We start from the raw sequence: 19,628 nt of genomic DNA, 5'->3' as shown, positions 1-19,628 counted from the left end.
CCGTTCCTTATTGCATAGGGTTGAGGAATGCTGGGCTTACCCAATCCACGAGGTCTTCTGATGAAGACCGCTGTCGTGCTGAGCGACGTCATCATGATCAGCTACCACAGGCACTGCAGCACCTGTGACGGTGTCAGTGGTGGCTGCCTGAGCAGATACCCGAGGGCGGGAAGTCTGCGAAGTGGACTGGGAGTGTGGGAGGTGAACTGGGAGTCTCGGATTTGGACTGGAAGTCTGGGAGGTGGACTGGAAGTCTGGGATGTGGGCCCGGAGTCTGGAAGTCTGGGAGGCGAACTGGGGGGTCTGAGTGTTAGACTTGGAGTCTGGAAGTGCGGAACGTGCAGTTTTTGTAGAGGCCGAGGCAGCTCATACGTAAACTCAGCTGCAGGCGTGGTTGGCTCGTCAAAACGGCGCAGCACATGCTCTTTATATCTATTAGTTACCGTGGAAAGACGTTCGGGAAGGAACAGGCACCCCAAGATATCAAGCAAAAACAAACGCACAGCTCATCCTCCCAAACCGTGAGTCGGTTGACGGCAATGTCAGTGTTATGAAGCGTCTAATTGTCTGAGTCAAAATGTACTCATGATATAAAGCTTGCCGCTTCAGACATGCCCCAGCAGGGCAGGACGTTGCAGATGTAGTGATGAATTCGAGTTGCGAGACATCGTTGCGTTGAAGCTAAAGACGCAGTTGGAGCACGTGAGCGATGCAAACCTCGGTGGGGCTGGGAGCTATGTCGTACCTGCTGGAATTTTGGGCCACATCGAGAAGGGATTCGGTAGATTTCGCAAAACTTAGCAATCCACTGAAAATCAGGCGAAATGGTAAAGCAGCTGCTCATCAATAGTCCTCGTGGGAAGGCTTCCATCTGTTCCTGACCCAAAACGTTTCCGGGGACCAGTTCGCTTCTCGAAATAACGTAGTACCGACAGGTGATGAAGTCGTGATGAAGTCGTTAAAAAGGCATATTTTATCAAGCACAAACCAATGCTAATGATTCTTCGTTTTTGGGGGGAGCTTGATGAACAACTGATGCATATCTTAATGTTCCTTTAAGCCGAAAAAACAGACTAACTGCGGCTATTGCAAACCATGACGGCTGACAACCCGACATACGCACTTCTTGTCGCCTCTAGTGAAATGTTTCCGCTCTGGTTGGCTGAGATCCGCGCAGTCACGCGTCCAACACATACTTCAGACCACATTTACATTGGCGTTCATGTATGCTGGTTGGACGGTACTCACAGCAGTGATTGTAGCGGATGAGTGCGAGTTAAACACGTGTCCAGGCACGTCAGCAGGGAGCCCGTCTCTTTTCACCACAAATATGTAGCTCTGTTGCAATGCAACACGTGTTTAACTCGGTTCACTATGCCGCGTAACAGCACGCCAGATTTCAGCACGCTATCAACGCCGCCAAACACAATCCTATAAATGAAAAACGGTGGAGTCAATAACAACGCATGGATGATGACACTCCCCAATACATACGAACATCGCAAGCCATTCGCTGAAACCTTCAGGGCAAGTGCTGGCAAACCCAGCTCTAGGCGGTGCCTTTTCGCTTTTGCCGTTTCAGCTGGTTGGAGAGCTTCATGTGCTTCTTGCGCACCCGAGCCTTATGCTTCTGCAGGCACTGGCTCTTTTTCCTGTTCTTCTTCTCCTGCAGCTTGGCCTTGGCCTGGAGGATCTTCTGCCGCGAGCGCTGCGAAACAGCCTTCTCTGGTGGCTGAGCCGCGACACTTGCCTTGAGCTCCATCCCGGGCACCTGGTCCTCCTGCTCCTTCTGCTCCTCGTCCTGCTCCTCCTCCTCCTCGGGCTCAGCGGTCAGCTGCGGACAGTGTGGCGTCAGAGGTGCACCGTCCGCTGCAGCTGCCCAGCTCGAGCCGCGCTGCAGCCATGGAACGACGCACGAGGGCGCGGGAACAGCTCACCCCGGGGGACGGAAGGCGCCTGGTGCGGCTCCGCGGCACCCATGCGTGTCCGTTTTGTTACCAAAAAGCACTCTGGGCGAAATATGAGATGCTGTTTTGTCTGGACAGCATTCCTTGACGCATGGCAGGCATGACCAAGGAGACCCACTCGGACCGGTGCGATAAGTAGGTCACGCCCCCAGACCCACCCCGGTGCCAAGGGGGTTCGGTCGGCAGGGAGAGCGGGCAAAGATAGACATCATCACAGTGTTGCGCTTTCGTCGCGGGCGCTGGCTGCAGCCAGTGCCTGTGAGCACAGCCAGCTCAGCACGACTCAGCGCCGGTCTCTGCCCGTGAGCACAGCCAGCCCAGTACGACTCAGCGCCGGTCTCTGCCCGTGAGCACAGCCAGCTCAGCACGACCCAGCGCCGGTCGCTGCCCGTGAGCACAACCAGCCCAGCACGACTCAGCACCGGTCTCTGCCCGTGAGCGCAGCCAGCTCAGCACGACCCAGCGCCGGTCGCTGCCCGTGAGCAAAGCCAGCTCAGCAAGCCCAGCGTCGCGGCGAGGCGGGTAGTACCTGACCACCAGGGAAGAGGCCGCCAGCGTTCAGGTCGATGTGGCGGATGGTGGACACACTGACGGTGTGCCGGTCCAGCTCGTGCGTCACCGCCTCCGGCTCCTCCGAGATGAGCATGTTGTCCGGCAGCACGGTCGGACCGTGTGACACGCGGTTGTTGCGCTTCTGCGGGTCCGAATGGCGCGTGGTCAGCCGGACACGCGGGGTGTGCTGGGACACGACGAGGGCATGGAGGGGCGAGGTGGGGCGGCGGGGTGGGGCGGCGGGCCGTCCGGTTGTCACGGCGTCCCACCTGAAGGTGTCGACCGGACTGGGAATGAGCAGCACCCGTTCCATGACGGCGCAGAGGCTACACGGAGCCCGTCTTAGTTGTTTGCTATGCATGTGATACAAGGATAGCTGTCCACTTTAAACGAGCAGAATGCAAAATACTTTATGAAAGCGAGAAAGGTTTTCAGCTCTTGGTTTTCAGCATGATAGGGTCAGAGTTCTTTGAGAGCTATCGACCTTCAAAATGTCAGGGGACCGTATGGAAATTTACTTGTCAACATATAGTCAATGTAGTCAGTATAAGAATATGCCGGCCATTACCGCCGTATGATCCAGCAGTTTGCACGACCTTGGGAAGTGTGGACTAGAGGTTGTAGTTCGTAGAGGTCGCAGAGTAAGTCAACGCTAGTGCGAACAGCATTAGAAACCCCAATGCGTCCAGCTGAGACCATGTATTGGGTATTAGGCGGTGAAAATCCGAATTCCCAGCACGTCGTGAGATTCGAGCGATGTTTGTGGTGCCCGCTGAACATGGCAAACAGCTTTAAAACAGCTTATAATGCAACACTCGGCATGGGTCGCGTAACCTCCCGGTTCAGCCGCCTATGTTTCGTGCAGCCTCCAGCGTAGAGCCGTGCACCAGGTGTGATGTGAGAGCTCGGAAGTTGCATTATTTTTTAGTGTCCGCACAGATGCGGAACATTATCTGCATCTATTTGTCTTGGCTTGTGGGCGTATTTTTTGCTTAACCTTGCTCATCTTCTTTATAAGTAGCTAATCCCAAGAAGGCCCGAAGCATCGAGTACTGTCAATGTAACCAATGCTTGCTTCATAATGTTGCTAAACCAGTGCCTCCTGGCATACGGAAGAATGGGAGCTTGTTTGTTAGAGTGTAAAAGCTCTGGCTCATAAGAACGCAAAAGCACTTGTCCGAATTCAATCCTTCGATAGTGGTGAATCAGCGGAAGGAAATAATTTAGAACGCGCGACGGGCAGGTCGTACATTGTTCTTTTCGGCCATGGGCAACACACTGTCGGATTCTGGGTCATCGACTTTTGAGCTTATTTCCTGACGAACATCCTAAAAGATTGGATAGCCATAGAAAGTTCTACATTTGGATTTTACTTAGAACGAGCACAACGTTATCAACTTGCAAGGCAGCCTTCCAGCCAAAGTGAAGGCCAAACATGTGAAACAACGACGCTTCCACACTACCGCTACCCGCTACACGAAGACCCAGTACCACCGATTTGTGTCTTACAGTGTCCACATCACAAGCAAAAGCCTCGTGAAAATATTACAACATGAGGAAAATCTCTGCAACAAGGTAAGTGGTGCGGAGAGTATGTCACAACGTTCTGCGTGTCACTGGGGCTTTATGACACATTCAGCCGCTGCGGCTAAATGGCGTCCCCTGCCTCTCGCCCTAGTAGGAAGGGTGGACAACGCGGGAAACCGAACCCCGTACCTTTGGTTCCCCAAATGCGTAGCGGTTAACGCAGACGCGTCAACCGCTACACTATCGGCACACCCTTTTGACAGCCTAGACTCCGTCATATCGTCGTGGTTTTCGGCCGTTGTAACCTTATATCCTGATGACACCATGGAGATACAACAAAAGCCAAAAACCTACAGATGAAGATTCTTTGACATATTCTGTGTTTGCTAGTGCCTGCTCACACATGTGAGGTTCACTATTGCAATGGTTCACACAGCCTCATTACAGTTACCAATGCGGCTCTGCCGGCGCGGCCGCCCGTTCTTACCCAGTGAAGCGATGGTGGGCTTACGCCGCTGCAAAATAGAACGGCCAGGTCTGGGCACGACTTCGACCGAAGTTGTGCAGCTTTTCGGTGATTTTTTTTGCGCGCTTGCAATGCGCAATTGCTCTCCCAAAATGCATGCCTCCGTGTCAGTCTACCGGGAAGGATGCGCTTTGTTCGCATCGTGCTATTTCGGTGCGATTGCGTTGAATTGGAGATTCTGTCTGCAAATGCCTTCCAATTTTTACAGCAGCCTGCAATGAACTGCACACGTTGTCTCTGATACCTGCACGGAGATGCGACCAGTGGTTGCAAATTTGAAGACATTGAAGCAAGCGTCAGATGTCATGAAATAAGCTCACTTCAAACTACTGGTATACTTTTAAACGGAAAAGGCTGCTCTAGACAGCACAATATCTCCGTTTAGTAAATGTGTTCTTTAATATGTCATTGCTTGATTACGCTACCATATTTTGCACAACACTGATTGATAGCGAATTGAAGGCCGCTATATATGGAATTCGTGCTCACGAACAGCACATATGACCAACTCGACAACTATATTTTTTTGGCCTTGATCGCCGCATGGCTAATGGGATGGCAAAATATAAAAGAATATCATAGCGTTATAGGCGCCTGGGTGATCTTGAAATGGTCTCCCCGAAATAGCATGCACATCTTCGCGGGCGTGTAGCTAAAAACAAAAACTGGAGGGGACTAGGTCTTAAGAGGGCCAGGACTGAAACTGCCCCAATGATATTCAATATGGCTATTTCAGTTTAAAACCCCAGACAATTGTGGAACACTGCCTTTAAACTCGGACGGGCGGACTACCTCAAACGAAAACTGCATCATCATTAAGCGCAATTCGGCTGGTCTGCGGCCTCTAGTCGTCATGGAAAGTGCCGTCATTATGTGACAGCAAGAAAAAACCCAGGTTAGGCACTACCGACCTCCTGTCTGATGCGATTTTTTTCCTGCTTGAAGCGGGTGTCAAACTTCTTCATTGCAGTTTCACGTCGCTCCTGTTTGCGTTTCTTGAAGCCGGTGAGATAATTCCTACGGACAGAACACACGTAAATGTCTCACACAAGTCTGATCCATTATTCAGCCCAGAGGAGACGACTGGAAGGGCATGCGCGTTTAAAGGCACTGGCACAAACTTACTATGTTTATGGCACTTTTGTTTCTAGGGGATTTGCGCCTAATGACACCAAAAAGGGTGTGCAATGAAGACATCACTAGAAAGCATAAATTCACAAAAACTGACCTTCTGTCATTTTCATTGAAAACCAGCTCCAGCTTTGGTCCTTTCGTCTTGACTTTTGCAGTACCTTGTTTTCTGCCCATGTTGTCACAGTACTGAAACGGTCAAATTGTTTGATAAATGCATCTTAATGAACCTAAAACATATGAAATAATTGCTCAGGATGGCAAAAACTATAGCATATTTGTCCAACCTGGTCTAAGGTTTGGTTCACATATCAAGCCATGTATATATATATATATATATATATATATATATATATATATATATATATATATATATATACATGCATGCAATGAGCATGCCAACAGCAGCACAGCACCAGCATGGCATCACTTGTCACCGTCAACTTCGTTTTCATTGTACAAGATGCCTTGTCTGTTGTCAGCCTTGCCTGAGAACCTAATACTGGCTGTAAATAGCCATCAAAGGGGGTATTTCTTTGAACTGAAAACCAAATATTAAATTTCTGTCCGACGTAGGATTTTTGTGGATCATAAGTCATGGCACGATATGTGGGGCTGCGATTTAAGCATAATGTGGCTGGGCTACATCATACCACAGCTTCACCGCAATGGAATAGGTTAATCATTACCAACTTATATGGATTAGTGTAAAATGTTATTGCCATCCTGTCATCATCACTTAAATTATTGGGAAAACAAAAAACCCAGATAACATAACTGAGCATGATACAGGCTTTCCATGTATGAATAAAACACACAAAAATGGCATGCACCCACATTATGATCTCACATCTTGCGAACTGAAGAAGGATCATTAGAACTGAGAAAGGATCATTCCACCCAGCCATCGCCGTCGTTTCCTCGGGACCCAAAGGGTTCCCGGGGCCCTCGGGACCCAAAGACCTAACGCACGTCATGCGTTCTTGTCCCACCGGTAGTGGCGTCCTTGGTTCCTTGCAAAAAGAAAACAGTGGACAACTCTTGCTGCCTTCTTGAGGTTGACGCCAATCAAAATCAAACAGTTTTGAGGTCTCTGTGGTGCCTCCCTAGAAGTGGGGGTGCCTGCTCAAGATAAAGGCAGCCATGCCCAAAATGAAGGCTTTGGGTAGGTATATCTTCGCCGATTGGTCAGACTTAGGATTTGTTAGGGTGGAAGACACAGAATTCGTGTTGCCCTTGGTTCTGGTGACATTTGAAAGTGAAGATGTCAGTGTTCTTTACATGACTCATTTGCATTTGGTGCCTGTTAAAAAACGTGCGGTGCCACTATGACAGGCAGGTGCTGTGGTTAAATGGCAGTTGGATCTTCCCCAGCAAACAATCCATCTTTGAACCAAAACAGGATACAGAATTAGTATATTAAATTTTTGGAACCTCTGAGATGTCTATGCAGAATCTTTACCAAAATATAACCATCCATCTGCTACCTGTCTTGTGCCCATTTGCAAGAGGTGAGCTTATGAGGTGGATAACAGCTCAAAATATTGAGTACTGTCAACATGTTGGTTGTCAAGAGCTGCAATGCCAGTTAACCAGCAAATCCTGAAATGTTCAGGATCATCACCTCAATGTAAGAGCTTTGAGCTCATTAGAAGTTAATGGATTTTCTTTCTTGTGGAGCCAGAGAAAAGTGGACAAAAAAACTCCTTAGATGTGTTTATCAGATAAATGATGGACAATGGTCATTGGTTTGACCTTCCAATGATAAATGCAGAGTTCCAGCCCTGTATATCAGTACATCAAATTCTTGGCAAGAGGGATAAAACTGGAACAAGATTTGCAAGTTCATTTTAGGCAAACTACATTCAAAGATGGTCAAATTATGGATATGACACAAAAATGTAGCATCTACAACAAGAAGCAATTTGCTGCCAACAAAATGTGAATGCCCACTCATTGGACATGGTCACCTTTGTGGGTGGTCAGCCCAATACATGGGAGGTCGAGAACTGTCCCTGGATGAGAGCCAAATGTTGGCACCATTCGACCATCTGTAATATCCTTAAGGTTACTAGAGCAGACATATTCCACAAGCAATCAAAAGCATACAAATCTTAACTGACTCTTATCAAATTTGGCCTATATGTATGGATAATTTTGTAAGATACATACATTCCAAACTTCTTTCAGAAGCATTTTCTACAGCTGTTAAGTTCTGGTCACAAGTCTATGGATCTTGAATTGATCTGGGTGGGTGGCAGGTCTCTTTTGGATTCAGGTTTTCCAGTCCATCAATTCTTGCAGAAGCATCTCTTAGATGCTGTTTAAAGTTTTGGTTGGAGATATATGAATCTTGAATTAATGTGGGTGGGTGGTAGGTAGCAGTGACAACTTCTTGTAATTATACAGGTTGTAAGAACCACTAATAAATATCTGGTGCAGGTGTTGCCATCAATAGTATATGGATTGCATATTAAGTTCAGTATGTTCACACCACTTAAGAAAAGGTGAGATGTATGACATGAATGCCCCCTTTTCTGCCTGCTGCTTGTAACAGTAAGGTGATACAAACCCCATTATCTCCTTACTGATTTGATGTGTGAACAGCAAAAAAACATATTTGACACCAAAAATGGCTGTTGTCTCAGCAACATAGAAGCAAAAAATTCAGACCACATACAATGTAAATAAGGGAACTACACATTTCAATGCATAGGCACAACCATTTCCAGTGCATGGAGACGTCATTTTAGGAAATTGAACTGTTTTTCAGGAAATTTATTCAGAAGTACTCAAAGACCTGTCTTGCACGCCTTAGAGGAAATTCAGCGCACCCTAATCTGACCTAGAGGCTCAAGGCTATCCGGTCTAGGATCAGCGCACCCAAGCGCAATGTCACGCAGGCGTTTGATGAAGTGAGCAGATTTTTCGCAGACAATCCGGTGTGTAACCGATTACTGTAGCGCTGTGCAAATGCGTTACCAACACACACGTTGGGAGTTACCGACCCGTACTGTGGTAGTTGTCAAACGTATCCCATCCCCTCAGTAGTTAAGCGCGACACGCGCGACATGCGTACTTGGTCCACGGTATTGTCACAGGTGCGCTATGATACATAGCTTGCGTAGCTACATCAGCTGATCAACGTATATGACATAATTGTGGTATCAGGATGCCGGAATAATATTGATGTTCACGGGGCTCAGGGACAAGGCCAGGGACGGTGACATCGAAGGGAACGTGTGGAACGCGTCTCTTGAAAACTCTTAGAACATCTGTCCTGACAACTTTCGAAGTCAAACATTGTGGAAGGCATGTGTACGCATTCTAGTGAAGCGAATTATTACAGCAAACGACCCCTCACAGCAGGCTTAACGTACTTGATGTGTCACCAGGAGCTTCTTTTATACTTTCGGGGGGGAGGGGAGGGCATGCCTCTAATTGTGGTCGCAATCCCTCTTCATCCCAGCACTCCTCTGCCCCCCCGCACCCCCACCCCGAAATAGATATGGGCAAACAATTAATACGGGTCAATTAAATGCCGTAAAATTCCCTGAAATGCAGGCGCACTTATGACCTTAAGATATCACCACTACTTCTCGTTCATTTCGCACCACAAAACGTACTGCAGTTGCCCAGAAGCAGACCCAGAGGGTGTGGGGGGGGGGGGGGGACACGGCGGCACTCGAATGGCCTCATGCCCCTCCCCCTCTCCCTCTGGAAGAGTAATAGATCTGCTATCCTTCAGAGCTTTATTTTTTTCCAGTCAGCTATGTAACCAAAAACGCGCTGTCGTTGATTCAAACAGCACTCAACAGCCCACGACTCTATTAAAAAACACTTGTCGCAAATCATGCAAGTGAATGCACCTTATGATCAATGCAATCTGCGGCCAATTGGCGGTTTGCAGCAACCAGACGTCCAGACAGCGTGCCAAAAGTGTCATGGTTTGCATCTTTTCACTACCAGCTAGCTAGCATTCCAAATTCATGAACAGGCCTGCTTCCATGTCATTGTAGCCCTGCGTAGGCGAGAAGGGCAAACGTATTACTTGAAAAAAGGCATGGCGACACGGCTCACAAAATGTTGCCAGGACGTCCATATGTCGTTTACGTAGCCATCTCATAACCCAAGACAAAATGAACTTAGACCTGGAAGTGACGCCGGGTAAGCGTATTTTCTGGACAGTGATACAATTACGTGATATCTCCGGGGTGTGTTGTCGTGAGGAGCTCGGAAGCCAGGACATGAAAATTTTTCAGTCCTGGGGAATTTCGTCCCACACCATAGAATGAGCATGCAAAAAAGTACATAATAGCAGCAGCCAAAGCGTGACGGGAATTTACCCCAGCACGACTGGATATGCCACGTTACGCTTGAGCATGCTTTGACCATGTCACATGCGTCTGATATAGCATGTTGGGAATACGGGAGAATCTCTTTTTGTTTTCCATTAGTGTTTCGGTACGACTGCACTTCAAGATATTTTTGAAACCAATGATGGGCTGAGATCAGGCCTACCTGATATGTCTTGTTTAACGCTACCGGCTGCAGCACAGCATCGCGTGGGATTCGTAATATATATATATATATATATATATATATATATATATATATATATATATATATATATATATGTGTGTGTGTGTGTATGTATGTATGTATGTATATGTGCGAAAGGACTTAATGGGCCTCACAGCCGGGTACCGCCAATAGCCCCAAAAGAATAGCATTGTTTCAATTTGACCTGGCGTGATCGAGTCCATCCAAGCTCACGAAAACAGCTCTTGTTCCTTTTATGATGAATGGGATTATTGTGGTCATCGAGGCCATAACGATGGCAATGAGAGATTGGGTTACTCGTTCGATTCCCATGAAAGTGTGCTATGCTAAATGTAATACATCATCGTTACACATTAACACAATGAAGGCCGTTATTTGCTTAGTACTATATGCGATATAGCTGAAAACTTCACAGCCTAAATCGTAGCGCGAGGTCACCGAAGTCATGCATGTGCATAAATTAACCGCTGCCCTACGAGGTGTGGGGGGGGGGGGGGGCGGGACCCACCTCAGTTGCAGTTAAGCACGGTGTTGAAATGTAGAGTACTGTGACTCACATCAGTTTTACACATGCTGATAAAGTTTCAAGTTTCTGTTCAGTACGGGTCTATGCGTTCTTTCTAAAGGTCATGATGTGACAATTTACTCAGATGTGACAAACGGCGTTTATCTCTCGCAGTAAATCAACTCCAAAGAGGTTTTCTAGACTGTTCTTCTCATCCGCACCACTCCGCAGTGCAAAAATAATTTTGGTGACCTTGGAGGCGTCAGGTCTTCCAAGGTCAATCTAGGTCAAACTTTGAACTTGATGACAATGTTCTTCAGTTCGCAGATCATACGATTCAAGGTTGGTACAAACCGCCACGGGCCTGTTACTGGCACATATCTTACCATTTGGAAGACGTTTCTAACTCTGTTCTCAACATTAGCATTGTTCATTTAGTGTTTTGCATAACAGGACGAGTCAATGCAATAATCCCCTTCACCCTGTTGACCTCATTTGACATATCACGGGTTACACGTGTCGATGTAAATGTCGATGCCAATGACCTAGTTTGACGCTTTAAGGTTCAGAATCATGATTTCACAGAAGCATATCCAGCTGAAGCAGTTTGATTTGATTCATTTGTCTTGTTAGTTTCATGACATGAGACATGAGAAGACCTCTAAGGCCCAGCTGCTTTGTAGGGTGAAAGCAAAAAAGTTTGGGTAACGGTTATGATCGAGGGTGATTCCGTCATGTATGTTATTTTACCTGACGTTTTATTGGTAAATGCCTTCCATAAACGAAATATGCCACCTGTTTGTACCTTTTATTTACCGTTAAATTATATGCGTCTGATTTGATCGTTGATACTACCTGCAACAGCTGACAACAACCCTCAGCAGATTCTGCCGTCGTTATGATGATGCGGTTTGTGGCAACTGCAGCTGCCAAGGAAGAAGTGTAACGCTGTTACAAAGCGTCGACAGTGTAATTTGGACTCCAAATAATTGAAATACACGTCCTCATCATGACCTGATGGTGCTTTAGCGGTGTCACCCAGTGCTACTATATGATGTAAATGGTTCTGAGTTCTCACCAGATTGCTTTTTTCTAATATGCCCCAAGGGTGGGAAACTGACAAAAGCTGCCTTTTATGAGGAAGCCCTGTTGCTTTTGGATGTTAATGCCTTTACGTTCAACCAAAAGCCCCACCAGCAGAATAAGGCTTGTGTTCATATCTGCTTGCTGAGGTGTTTGGAGTAAAGCAGCGTAACTCCATGTGAAAGGCCTCGGCCTGACGTAACTTAGCGAATATCTTCGGCCAGGACTCTGACTACCCGCCATGAATGTGCCAGTTCTGAACTACATCCTAGCTAATCTTAGCAAACCACCCAGCACCGAACTGTACATCAACACGCTCATTCAAATTAACACAACTCCACTCACAATGATTGCGTGCTTTATTGATTGCGTGTTTATTGACCGTGTGCTTTATTTTTTGTACTTTGACTGAATCATCGTAATCTGATAGAAAGCCACACTCCCGAGGAGTAAAACTGGATGTATGATGCATTTACCAACAAAAGTTAGTAAAAGACCTTTCAGTGATGGTAGGATACTGAACCATTGCCATCCAGAAATAGCCTAAGAACTGTCATGCAAGCGAAGTGTGAAATGCCCAGTCGTGCATGACCGGCCGGTCAGATTGCCAGGCTAAATTCGCCACTCGCGCAAAAGCTATCGCTCACAAATTGCATAAGCATAGGCTATCTGATATATCTCACATTTATTATAGTTGCTTTCAAAACAACGGACTATGTAAACAGTTTATTCCAAAAGCGCTGGTGAACATCATCAGCTACGGGATGTACAGGACAAAACGAGAACACATTCGACTCGCAAGTCGTGGGACAGTGACAACGGACAGGGACGGTGGACATTATCCGTGCTGTTACGATCGGATGTTTATGCAGCCACACTTGGTAGAGTACGTAGTTGTTTAGGACGTGGACGTAAACTAAGACTAGACGTAAACATACTGATCATGACAAATACAAACACAGTTGGTTCAACCAACCCGTTTGGACATGAAGTCACCGGAAGTAGTGAGAAATTAGTGCGCCCTGTGAATGGTTGATTACACTCGACGGATGTGCTCGCGGGTGTGGCTGAAATCGGGCAGGTGGTCGCCCTCCGGGTGGAAGCCGTTCTCGTCGGCCATCCACGTGACGGTGTAGGTGACGCCCTCCCACTCGTATGAATAGGAGCCAGTCCTCACGTAGTTGCCGGTCCCCGGCTCGCTGCCCGGGTACGAGATGCCGTCCTCGTTAGAAGAGATCCCGTTGGTGGTCTCGAATCTGGAATGTCGACATGTATTTATATATAGCAGCATTTAGATGTGACTTAATACGTGACTTAATACTTGATACGTCGCTCCTAATACGTGACTTAAAACACGTGTGCAATAGCCATGTGCCATATCACAGCGTAGTACGCGGAAAGCGACGTTCGCTGAACCTAAAGTGTAGTGACTTACGAAACGCTGAGTCCCAAACCATTCCTTTCACGTATACAATTTTCACGACGCAGAAAACCTCCAAATGGCTTCACTTCGATAAAAATTCCACTGTCAAAACTTTTAGACAATGCTGCTAAGGACCAACACAACTGTTGCCGACACTGCTGCCACCGACGAAATGTCCGCGTGACGTTGTTGTCACGCATCAAAGCTGCTGCCGACAAAACGACCACGCGGCACACGTCTTACTGACAAAACTCCCTACTCACAGACAAAGCCCTTGTATGGCGTAGCACTATTCCCGATGAAGCTTTCATCTTAGCCTCATCTAGAATCATCGCACAGAACCAAAATAACCTCATCTCACCCCATCTGATTCAATTTTTCCTAAGTTACCAGGCAAACTTTTGTGCCCATTTTCATTACGTTTCTGTGCTCAAAACGCGCATACATTTTGACGGTTAAGTAACAGCACTGTCGCGTAGTGATGCTGTGTCGCACAAGATGAATGGAGTGTCCTATATTCACATGGGCTTTTGAACTGAAATAGCCACCTCGAAGACCTTTACGCACTGCTCACAATCCTGCCCTTGATAAGATTTGAGCCTCTAGTTTCTGAGCTACACGCCTAAATGGGGAGAGTATTTCGGGGAGAGTATTTGAAAGTCACCTCGGTATTCATGAAGCCATAAAAACGCTATTCATTTCCTGCTATTCCATAGCCGTGTGGTGATGAAGGCCGAGACAAATATAATTGTTGAGGTGCTCATATCTGGCGTTCTGGCGTGGGCATCACGCGACGTGAGCACATGAGCACCCGGCGTGAGCACCATTTCCAAATGTAACGGCTGTCAACTGTATCTTAACCAAGGTTGGGCAACGTACTATGACGTAATAAAACCATAACGCATTGGGCAGCGTATTTACTAAACAGAGAGTTGCACTGTCTGAAGCAGCCTTTTCTTCTTAAAAAGCACACCAATAGTTATAAGTGAGCTTGTTTCATCATATTTGATGCTTGCTTCTAGCCCTGTGCCAGAATCCTGATGAAATTAATCGCATAAGCCTTCGCTGCAGAAATTCTGCCTGACTGTGCCATGTCGGGTTGGAGTTTTGGCGTTCGCAGATTTGTTGAAAAGGAGTGATGTCGCCCGGATGCCTTGTCCGTAAAACTTTTATTATGCCCAACCGTTAACGTAACTTTGAAGCATTGCTGTGTAGAAGCAATGTCTGATGAATCGCACTGTCCTGTAGGCAGTGTCTGTAAACGTGTTGGTTCTGTATGGCAAACCTTGCTGCACAGAATAAACAATATCTGATAACATATTTGGTACACTTTTACCATCACCATGACATATTTTGTCGACCGTGATTTGCGTTACATGCGTATCGAACGCCAAGTGACATGGCGGTACAGAAGCCACGCTTTTGTGGCCAGAAACTCAAGGGCTAAACACGGGTCGTAACTCGAAGTCGTCGCATATTTTCTGTCACTGAATTAATCGTGTAGTGAGACCTAGAACAAAAACTGAATTAGCTCATGTACTTGACCTGGTGTTTCGGGTTGGTCACGTGCTGTGAATGTGAAAGGAGGACAATGAACCCATAGTAAAGGATGAGGTAGGCGGTTGACTTGCTGTGCAAGAACTGAGCTCCGAAAAGCGGTTTGAAATTAATTCGTTTTGCTGGCATATCCAGCAGCGATTTCTGATGACAGATTGCCAAACTATTGGAGAAAAGATGCGCGCGCACAACACCGATGGCTAAACGCTAAGTCTGCTTGATTAGCGGAAGCAGCGGCGCACGTCCTTACTTGGCTTCGTAAGATCCGTCTTCCTCAATGCCGTATTGGTAGTTCCGAATCCTGGCATCGCGGTTCGCCGTCGCTACCGCAACAACGAAGAGAATGATAACCTGGGGAAAAGAACACATGCTCACTTTTGTGCGTATTGTGTCGTTCAGGTTCGCGTTTATTTTCACACGTTCACTTGTAACGTTTTCAACTCTCCTAAGTGCGAAAGCATTTTTGTAAAGGAAATGGAACAATAATCGCAACCGGGCTCTCTAAAGATTTCAAACGCCATGCATTGAAAATGCTCCCCGGAGAAAGGACCAATTTAGCATGCCCTGTCATCGCGCGACCGGCACGTTGTTACCCCGCTGACGAACTGGGCTTCCATGCAATATTATCCACAACGACCCTGAAACATCACAGACACTTCAAAGCGGGACAATGGGACTTGTAAGCGCGGGCCAGGGACGTTAAGTGTCCATGAACAAGCTGAAGACTGCATGAGACCCGGGCTGTGAAAAATGCAGGGATTGGCTGACGCCTGCGGCCACACGCTACTGTTTCGAAGGATCAGGCGAGGTCAGTCTCGCCTACTACGGTGACCCGCTGCGAGTCCAGACTAGCCCACACGCCGTCGGAGGAGACCCATGACACCTGACCCCTTAACACCCATGACATGACAGGATCCACGACGACGACCGTGGCAGCGCCACGCGCCGGCGCCGGACCACATGCTTGGTGCAGACGGCGGTCACACGTCCAGCCACTCGTCGTCCAGCACCACCACCGTCGTCGCCACAACCTACCGCCTTCATGGTGTTGATCGGGAGGGCGCACTGGTGCCCTGCTCCAGGCGCCAGGCCCTTATAACGGTCGCGGTGCACCTGCGGTGCGTCGTCGCCCTGTTGAGTCGGTGGGGGCGGGCGCAGGGCTGGATGAGATGGTGCAGGTGGCCGTGGTGGTTCTCCGCGTGATTGTGGCGGTTTAAAGCCGGCCACTTTTAATGGGGCATTCGGCTGAGAAGGTGGTATCAGGAGAGTGAGTTGGTTGTTCCGCGAAAACTGTCACTGGCAGGAGCTATCTGACGAAGTTTTTTTCCTTGTGGAGGCAAGTGGCCATTCCAGAACTGATTTATTGAGATGTAGACGTTCACCTCTCTTCCATGGGCAATAAACACGCCTGATAAGCACGCCATCGTTCACCTTCAGTACAGGGATAATCTCGAGTGCTTAGTTCTCCTTGAAGGGACAATTTCACGTGGAAACAAACCATGCGGGTGCATTGATCTATTCAACTGGAGGGCCACAACGCCCCCCCCCCCCCTCGCATATTCGACTCCAGCCGACAGCCCCTCCCCCCCCCCCCAATTTCGAGGAGAATGTAGGCCAAACCCGGAGAGAGGCCAGTTTGCTGACGCATATTAGTATCAGCTGGAGTCATTTTATATCGTTCAAACCCAACTGATCTTACGAAAGTGTGCCCCAGGATGATTGTAATGGGTTCAATACACATAGCATTATTATCTCTCAAGCGTTTGTGCTCTAGAAGTGCCAATGCGATCCAAGATAAGATCAGTACATTTGGCACGAGTTTCTTAGCTGAAATATATTCAGCTAAGGGTTATTCGACAGTGTTACCATTATAGTAGGCAGTGGCAGAATGACACGAATGACTCCAAATGCACCTTAAACTGGGATCATAATGAGGTAAAGTCTGTCTCAAATGCGTGATTAAAAAAAATACATTTTAACGTACAGCTGCAGTCCAACATTATTTTACTAATGCAGGCGTCCCTTCATGGTTTCCCAACCCTACGGCTTGTTTTGAACGGATCGAACACGGACTGGATCGGTTTCGAAAGAAGCATATGAACTTGAACTGAATGTCGATCTTGTTTGGCCGGGTAAGAGTTGGATGGGGGTAAGCACAAGTTATCTGCTTTGCACCCCATATTTTCCCGAAATTCACTCACTCTCATCTTGAGGTTCGGGGGGGGGGCACCTACCATAGAATAAGTAACTACACCGCTGCGTGTATGTGTAGTTTATCGGCACCATGCCTAAGAGTTTGTTAACTGTTTGCTGCGCATCGGGCAATCTTTATGCCACCAGTGACTCGGACCGCGACCTTACTGCACTAGTCGTCGCTGAAATCTTAAGATAGTTTAAGTGGTTGCATTTAGTGACAACGACTGAGTGGGGGAAGGGGAAGTTGACTTCCCCCAGCGGTTTTCGAACACAGGTCAAAAACCAAGGCTTACAGTTACACGACATCGTCAGTGTTTCTTCATGTATGAATTTTTCGTATTTTGTGCGAATATGAACTTTTGGTCTACCGAAATCAGTGACCCAGCTCACGTCGAAGTGACCAAACTACAGCAATTTTGACCGCATATAACTATTTTTGTGGACCATATGTCACTGTGAAAGTTTATTTTAGTAATAGAACATAACAGTACCTACAGTTTGCATTTTTCGATTTTTTCGGAAAATGAGAGGTCAGTGACGTGAAGTCACGTCAGTTTTGCTATTTTTATAAACAACGCAAATTTGTACCATTTTAGTGCAGTTCTGGTGTTTGTAAATGCAAAAGAACATTAATCAAACGCACAACCATCATGTGCCCACAGAGCACATAACCTTGGCCCAGGTCATGACCTATTTCAATGGGTACTTTCTGAAAAATACATGTTGAGCCCATAACAGGCAGTTTCGGGCAGCAATTTTGGACGCAAAATTATAATACTTCAGTGAAAACATGAGATATTATTCTAACGCATAATGAGGTCGCCATAGCTCATGTGAGATCGTGCAACGTCATATGAGATCATCTTAAGTCAATGACCCACGCTACCAAAAATGGAAAGGCTAGGTGAACGAGCGCGACGCGTTGAACTACCCCCTTATAGTGTTTGTAAAGCTGATGACGCCTAAATTCATGCGCCAACGTACCTGTTCTCAGTTTGCTACAAATACATTGCCAAGCGTTGAAGGGACTGTGTATAATGTAGACGATCGTGAGTACCCATAGATGCATGATACACATTTTTCTGACGACAGAAAATAATTGTATTAGTCACATAAAGCTGGATAGCGCTTCAAACTTTTCCACTTAATTGTTTATGAATTTCACCTCAGTATACCTCAAACGGCCCTAGGTCACCTTGAAATTACATTTTGGTGTCTGAAATGCTTTTATCCCACAGATACATCGAATGAAATAAACATAGTAAGAAGCACATTGTGAGGAAAAGTATCGTTGTTGTTGGCTACTGGTACAGCAATGTTGAACAGCGACCTGACCTGACCTGATCCGTGTGGGGAACAGGCATTCTTGGAATGGACTCCCCATAGTCTTAACACCGTTTTCCGTGCCCTCAATATCCATTTCGACAAGTTAACATATGTTTAAACTGCATCTATCGGAACAACTGTCTTGACATTCCGTGACCTCTGGTGACCCCATATTTGACCTAAGGTCAAAACTTTTGTGTGCATTCCTTATGACATGACTATACCTTCAACAAGTTATCTTTATTCTTCTGATACGGCGTATGGAAGTTGCAGATCCCAGGGGAAAGACAACTCTCCCCCCCCCCCTCGGCCGGGAGCGGTTGTCTCAGACCCCGGCCGAGGGAGAGGTAAAGCAGCCGAGGACGCGTCATGGCAAAAGTGGGTTAAGGTCAGCGATGAGGTTGACTGGTGTCTGCGATGCATCAGCCCCTCTACGCTGGCATTAGAAGACAGGGACTAAATTTATGTCTGAGCTTCTCGGAAACTAGAAAAAAACAGTAGCGAACGCGACTAAAAATTCCCAGGTATATTAAAATAGCCAGTAAAGTTTACTTTAGAAGCGCTTTTATCTCATGTTTATGTCAGGGTCTGTTCGTTATTTTATGTTTGCAGTGTTTTTGTAGGTCCCTTGAGACCAAATTCGCAAACGCAAAATGACGAATACGTACATAACGACGCAGTAAACTCACCTTCGCAGGGACATGAACCGACCTTTTTGATGCATCCAATGATAAACATTGCGCTTGGCCCTTGTTTATGTTTGAGCTTTCGTGCATGTCAGATTTGGCACCAGATAAGTTCCTGGGTAAGTGAAAAAGCTATCTCTTCGCTCTGCTGCTGCAAGCGGCCTCCAGTGCATTCCAACACTGGCGTTATGTAACCAGTAAAGCAGCCACAGGCACTTCAGCCAGCTGAGTCCCTGGCCACACAAGGAGGCGGTGCCATCGCCGATCGCTCGGCTGCGGTGCAGCTGCCGGCCTCACACTAACCAGCGCGACGGGCGCCCACGCCCCTCACAAGGAGATAATCCAAATGTGCACCGACAAGAACGATTCAGAGATAACCACCGCCCGGCTTGACGCCCCTCACCGGGGGGAATTCACAATGCAATGAATGCTTCGGCAGGAGCAGCCCGGTAGCAGAACTATGTGTATCATGGCGATTAAGGCTACTGGGTTTGGATGGGGTATTAAGCAGCATAACGAATAGCAGCACCAGTGTCAGCCTTGGTCTGCGGAATGGTCTAGGTCTTGGTCTGTCAGCCTTGGTCTA

At 47.2% G+C, this 19,628-nt stretch overlaps 2 protein-coding genes across 5 annotated transcripts; both read right to left on the bottom strand.

Moving 5' to 3' along the window:
* Positions 1-1,207: 1,207 nt before the first annotated feature.
* Positions 1,208-8,718, bottom strand: LOC119101084 (nucleolar protein 12). 4 transcript variants are annotated; one of them, XM_037224341.1, is made up of 5 exons: positions 8,712-8,718; positions 5,801-5,892; positions 5,484-5,589; positions 2,497-2,661; positions 1,208-1,834 (listed from the first exon to the last, which is right to left on the bottom strand). In XM_037224341.1, exons 2-5 carry the CDS (start codon positions 5,878-5,880, stop codon positions 1,550-1,552), a joined length of 636 nt encoding a protein of 211 aa, XP_037080236.1. In that variant the 5' UTR covers positions 5,881-5,892; positions 8,712-8,718; the 3' UTR covers positions 1,208-1,549. The 4 variants fall into 4 exon arrangements, with proteins under 4 accessions (XP_037080236.1, XP_037080237.1, XP_037080235.1 ...); XM_037224342.1 differs by lacking the exon at positions 8,712-8,718 and adding an exon at positions 8,549-8,568; XM_037224340.1 differs by lacking the exon at positions 8,712-8,718 and adding an exon at positions 7,166-7,304.
* Positions 8,719-12,751: 4,033 nt separating this feature from the next.
* LOC119101831 (cuticle protein CP14.6) lies at positions 12,752-15,890 on the bottom strand. Its single transcript, XM_037225257.1, has 3 exons — positions 15,870-15,890; positions 15,085-15,185; positions 12,752-13,110 (listed from the first exon to the last, which is right to left on the bottom strand). Exons 1-3 carry the CDS (start codon positions 15,876-15,878, stop codon positions 12,891-12,893), a joined length of 330 nt encoding a protein of 109 aa, XP_037081152.1. The 5' UTR covers positions 15,879-15,890; the 3' UTR covers positions 12,752-12,890.
* Positions 15,891-19,628: the final 3,738 nt, after the last annotated feature.

The sequence above is a fragment of the Pollicipes pollicipes genome, unplaced genomic scaffold (assembly GCF_011947565.3).
Source record: "Pollicipes pollicipes isolate AB1234 unplaced genomic scaffold, Ppol_2.1 Scaffold_4881;HRSCAF=5763_pilon_pilon_pilon, whole genome shotgun sequence".
Classification (NCBI taxonomy): Eukaryota; Metazoa; Arthropoda; class Thecostraca; order Pollicipedomorpha; family Pollicipedidae; genus Pollicipes; species Pollicipes pollicipes.
This window is presented reverse-complemented; position numbering and strand designations above follow the sequence as displayed.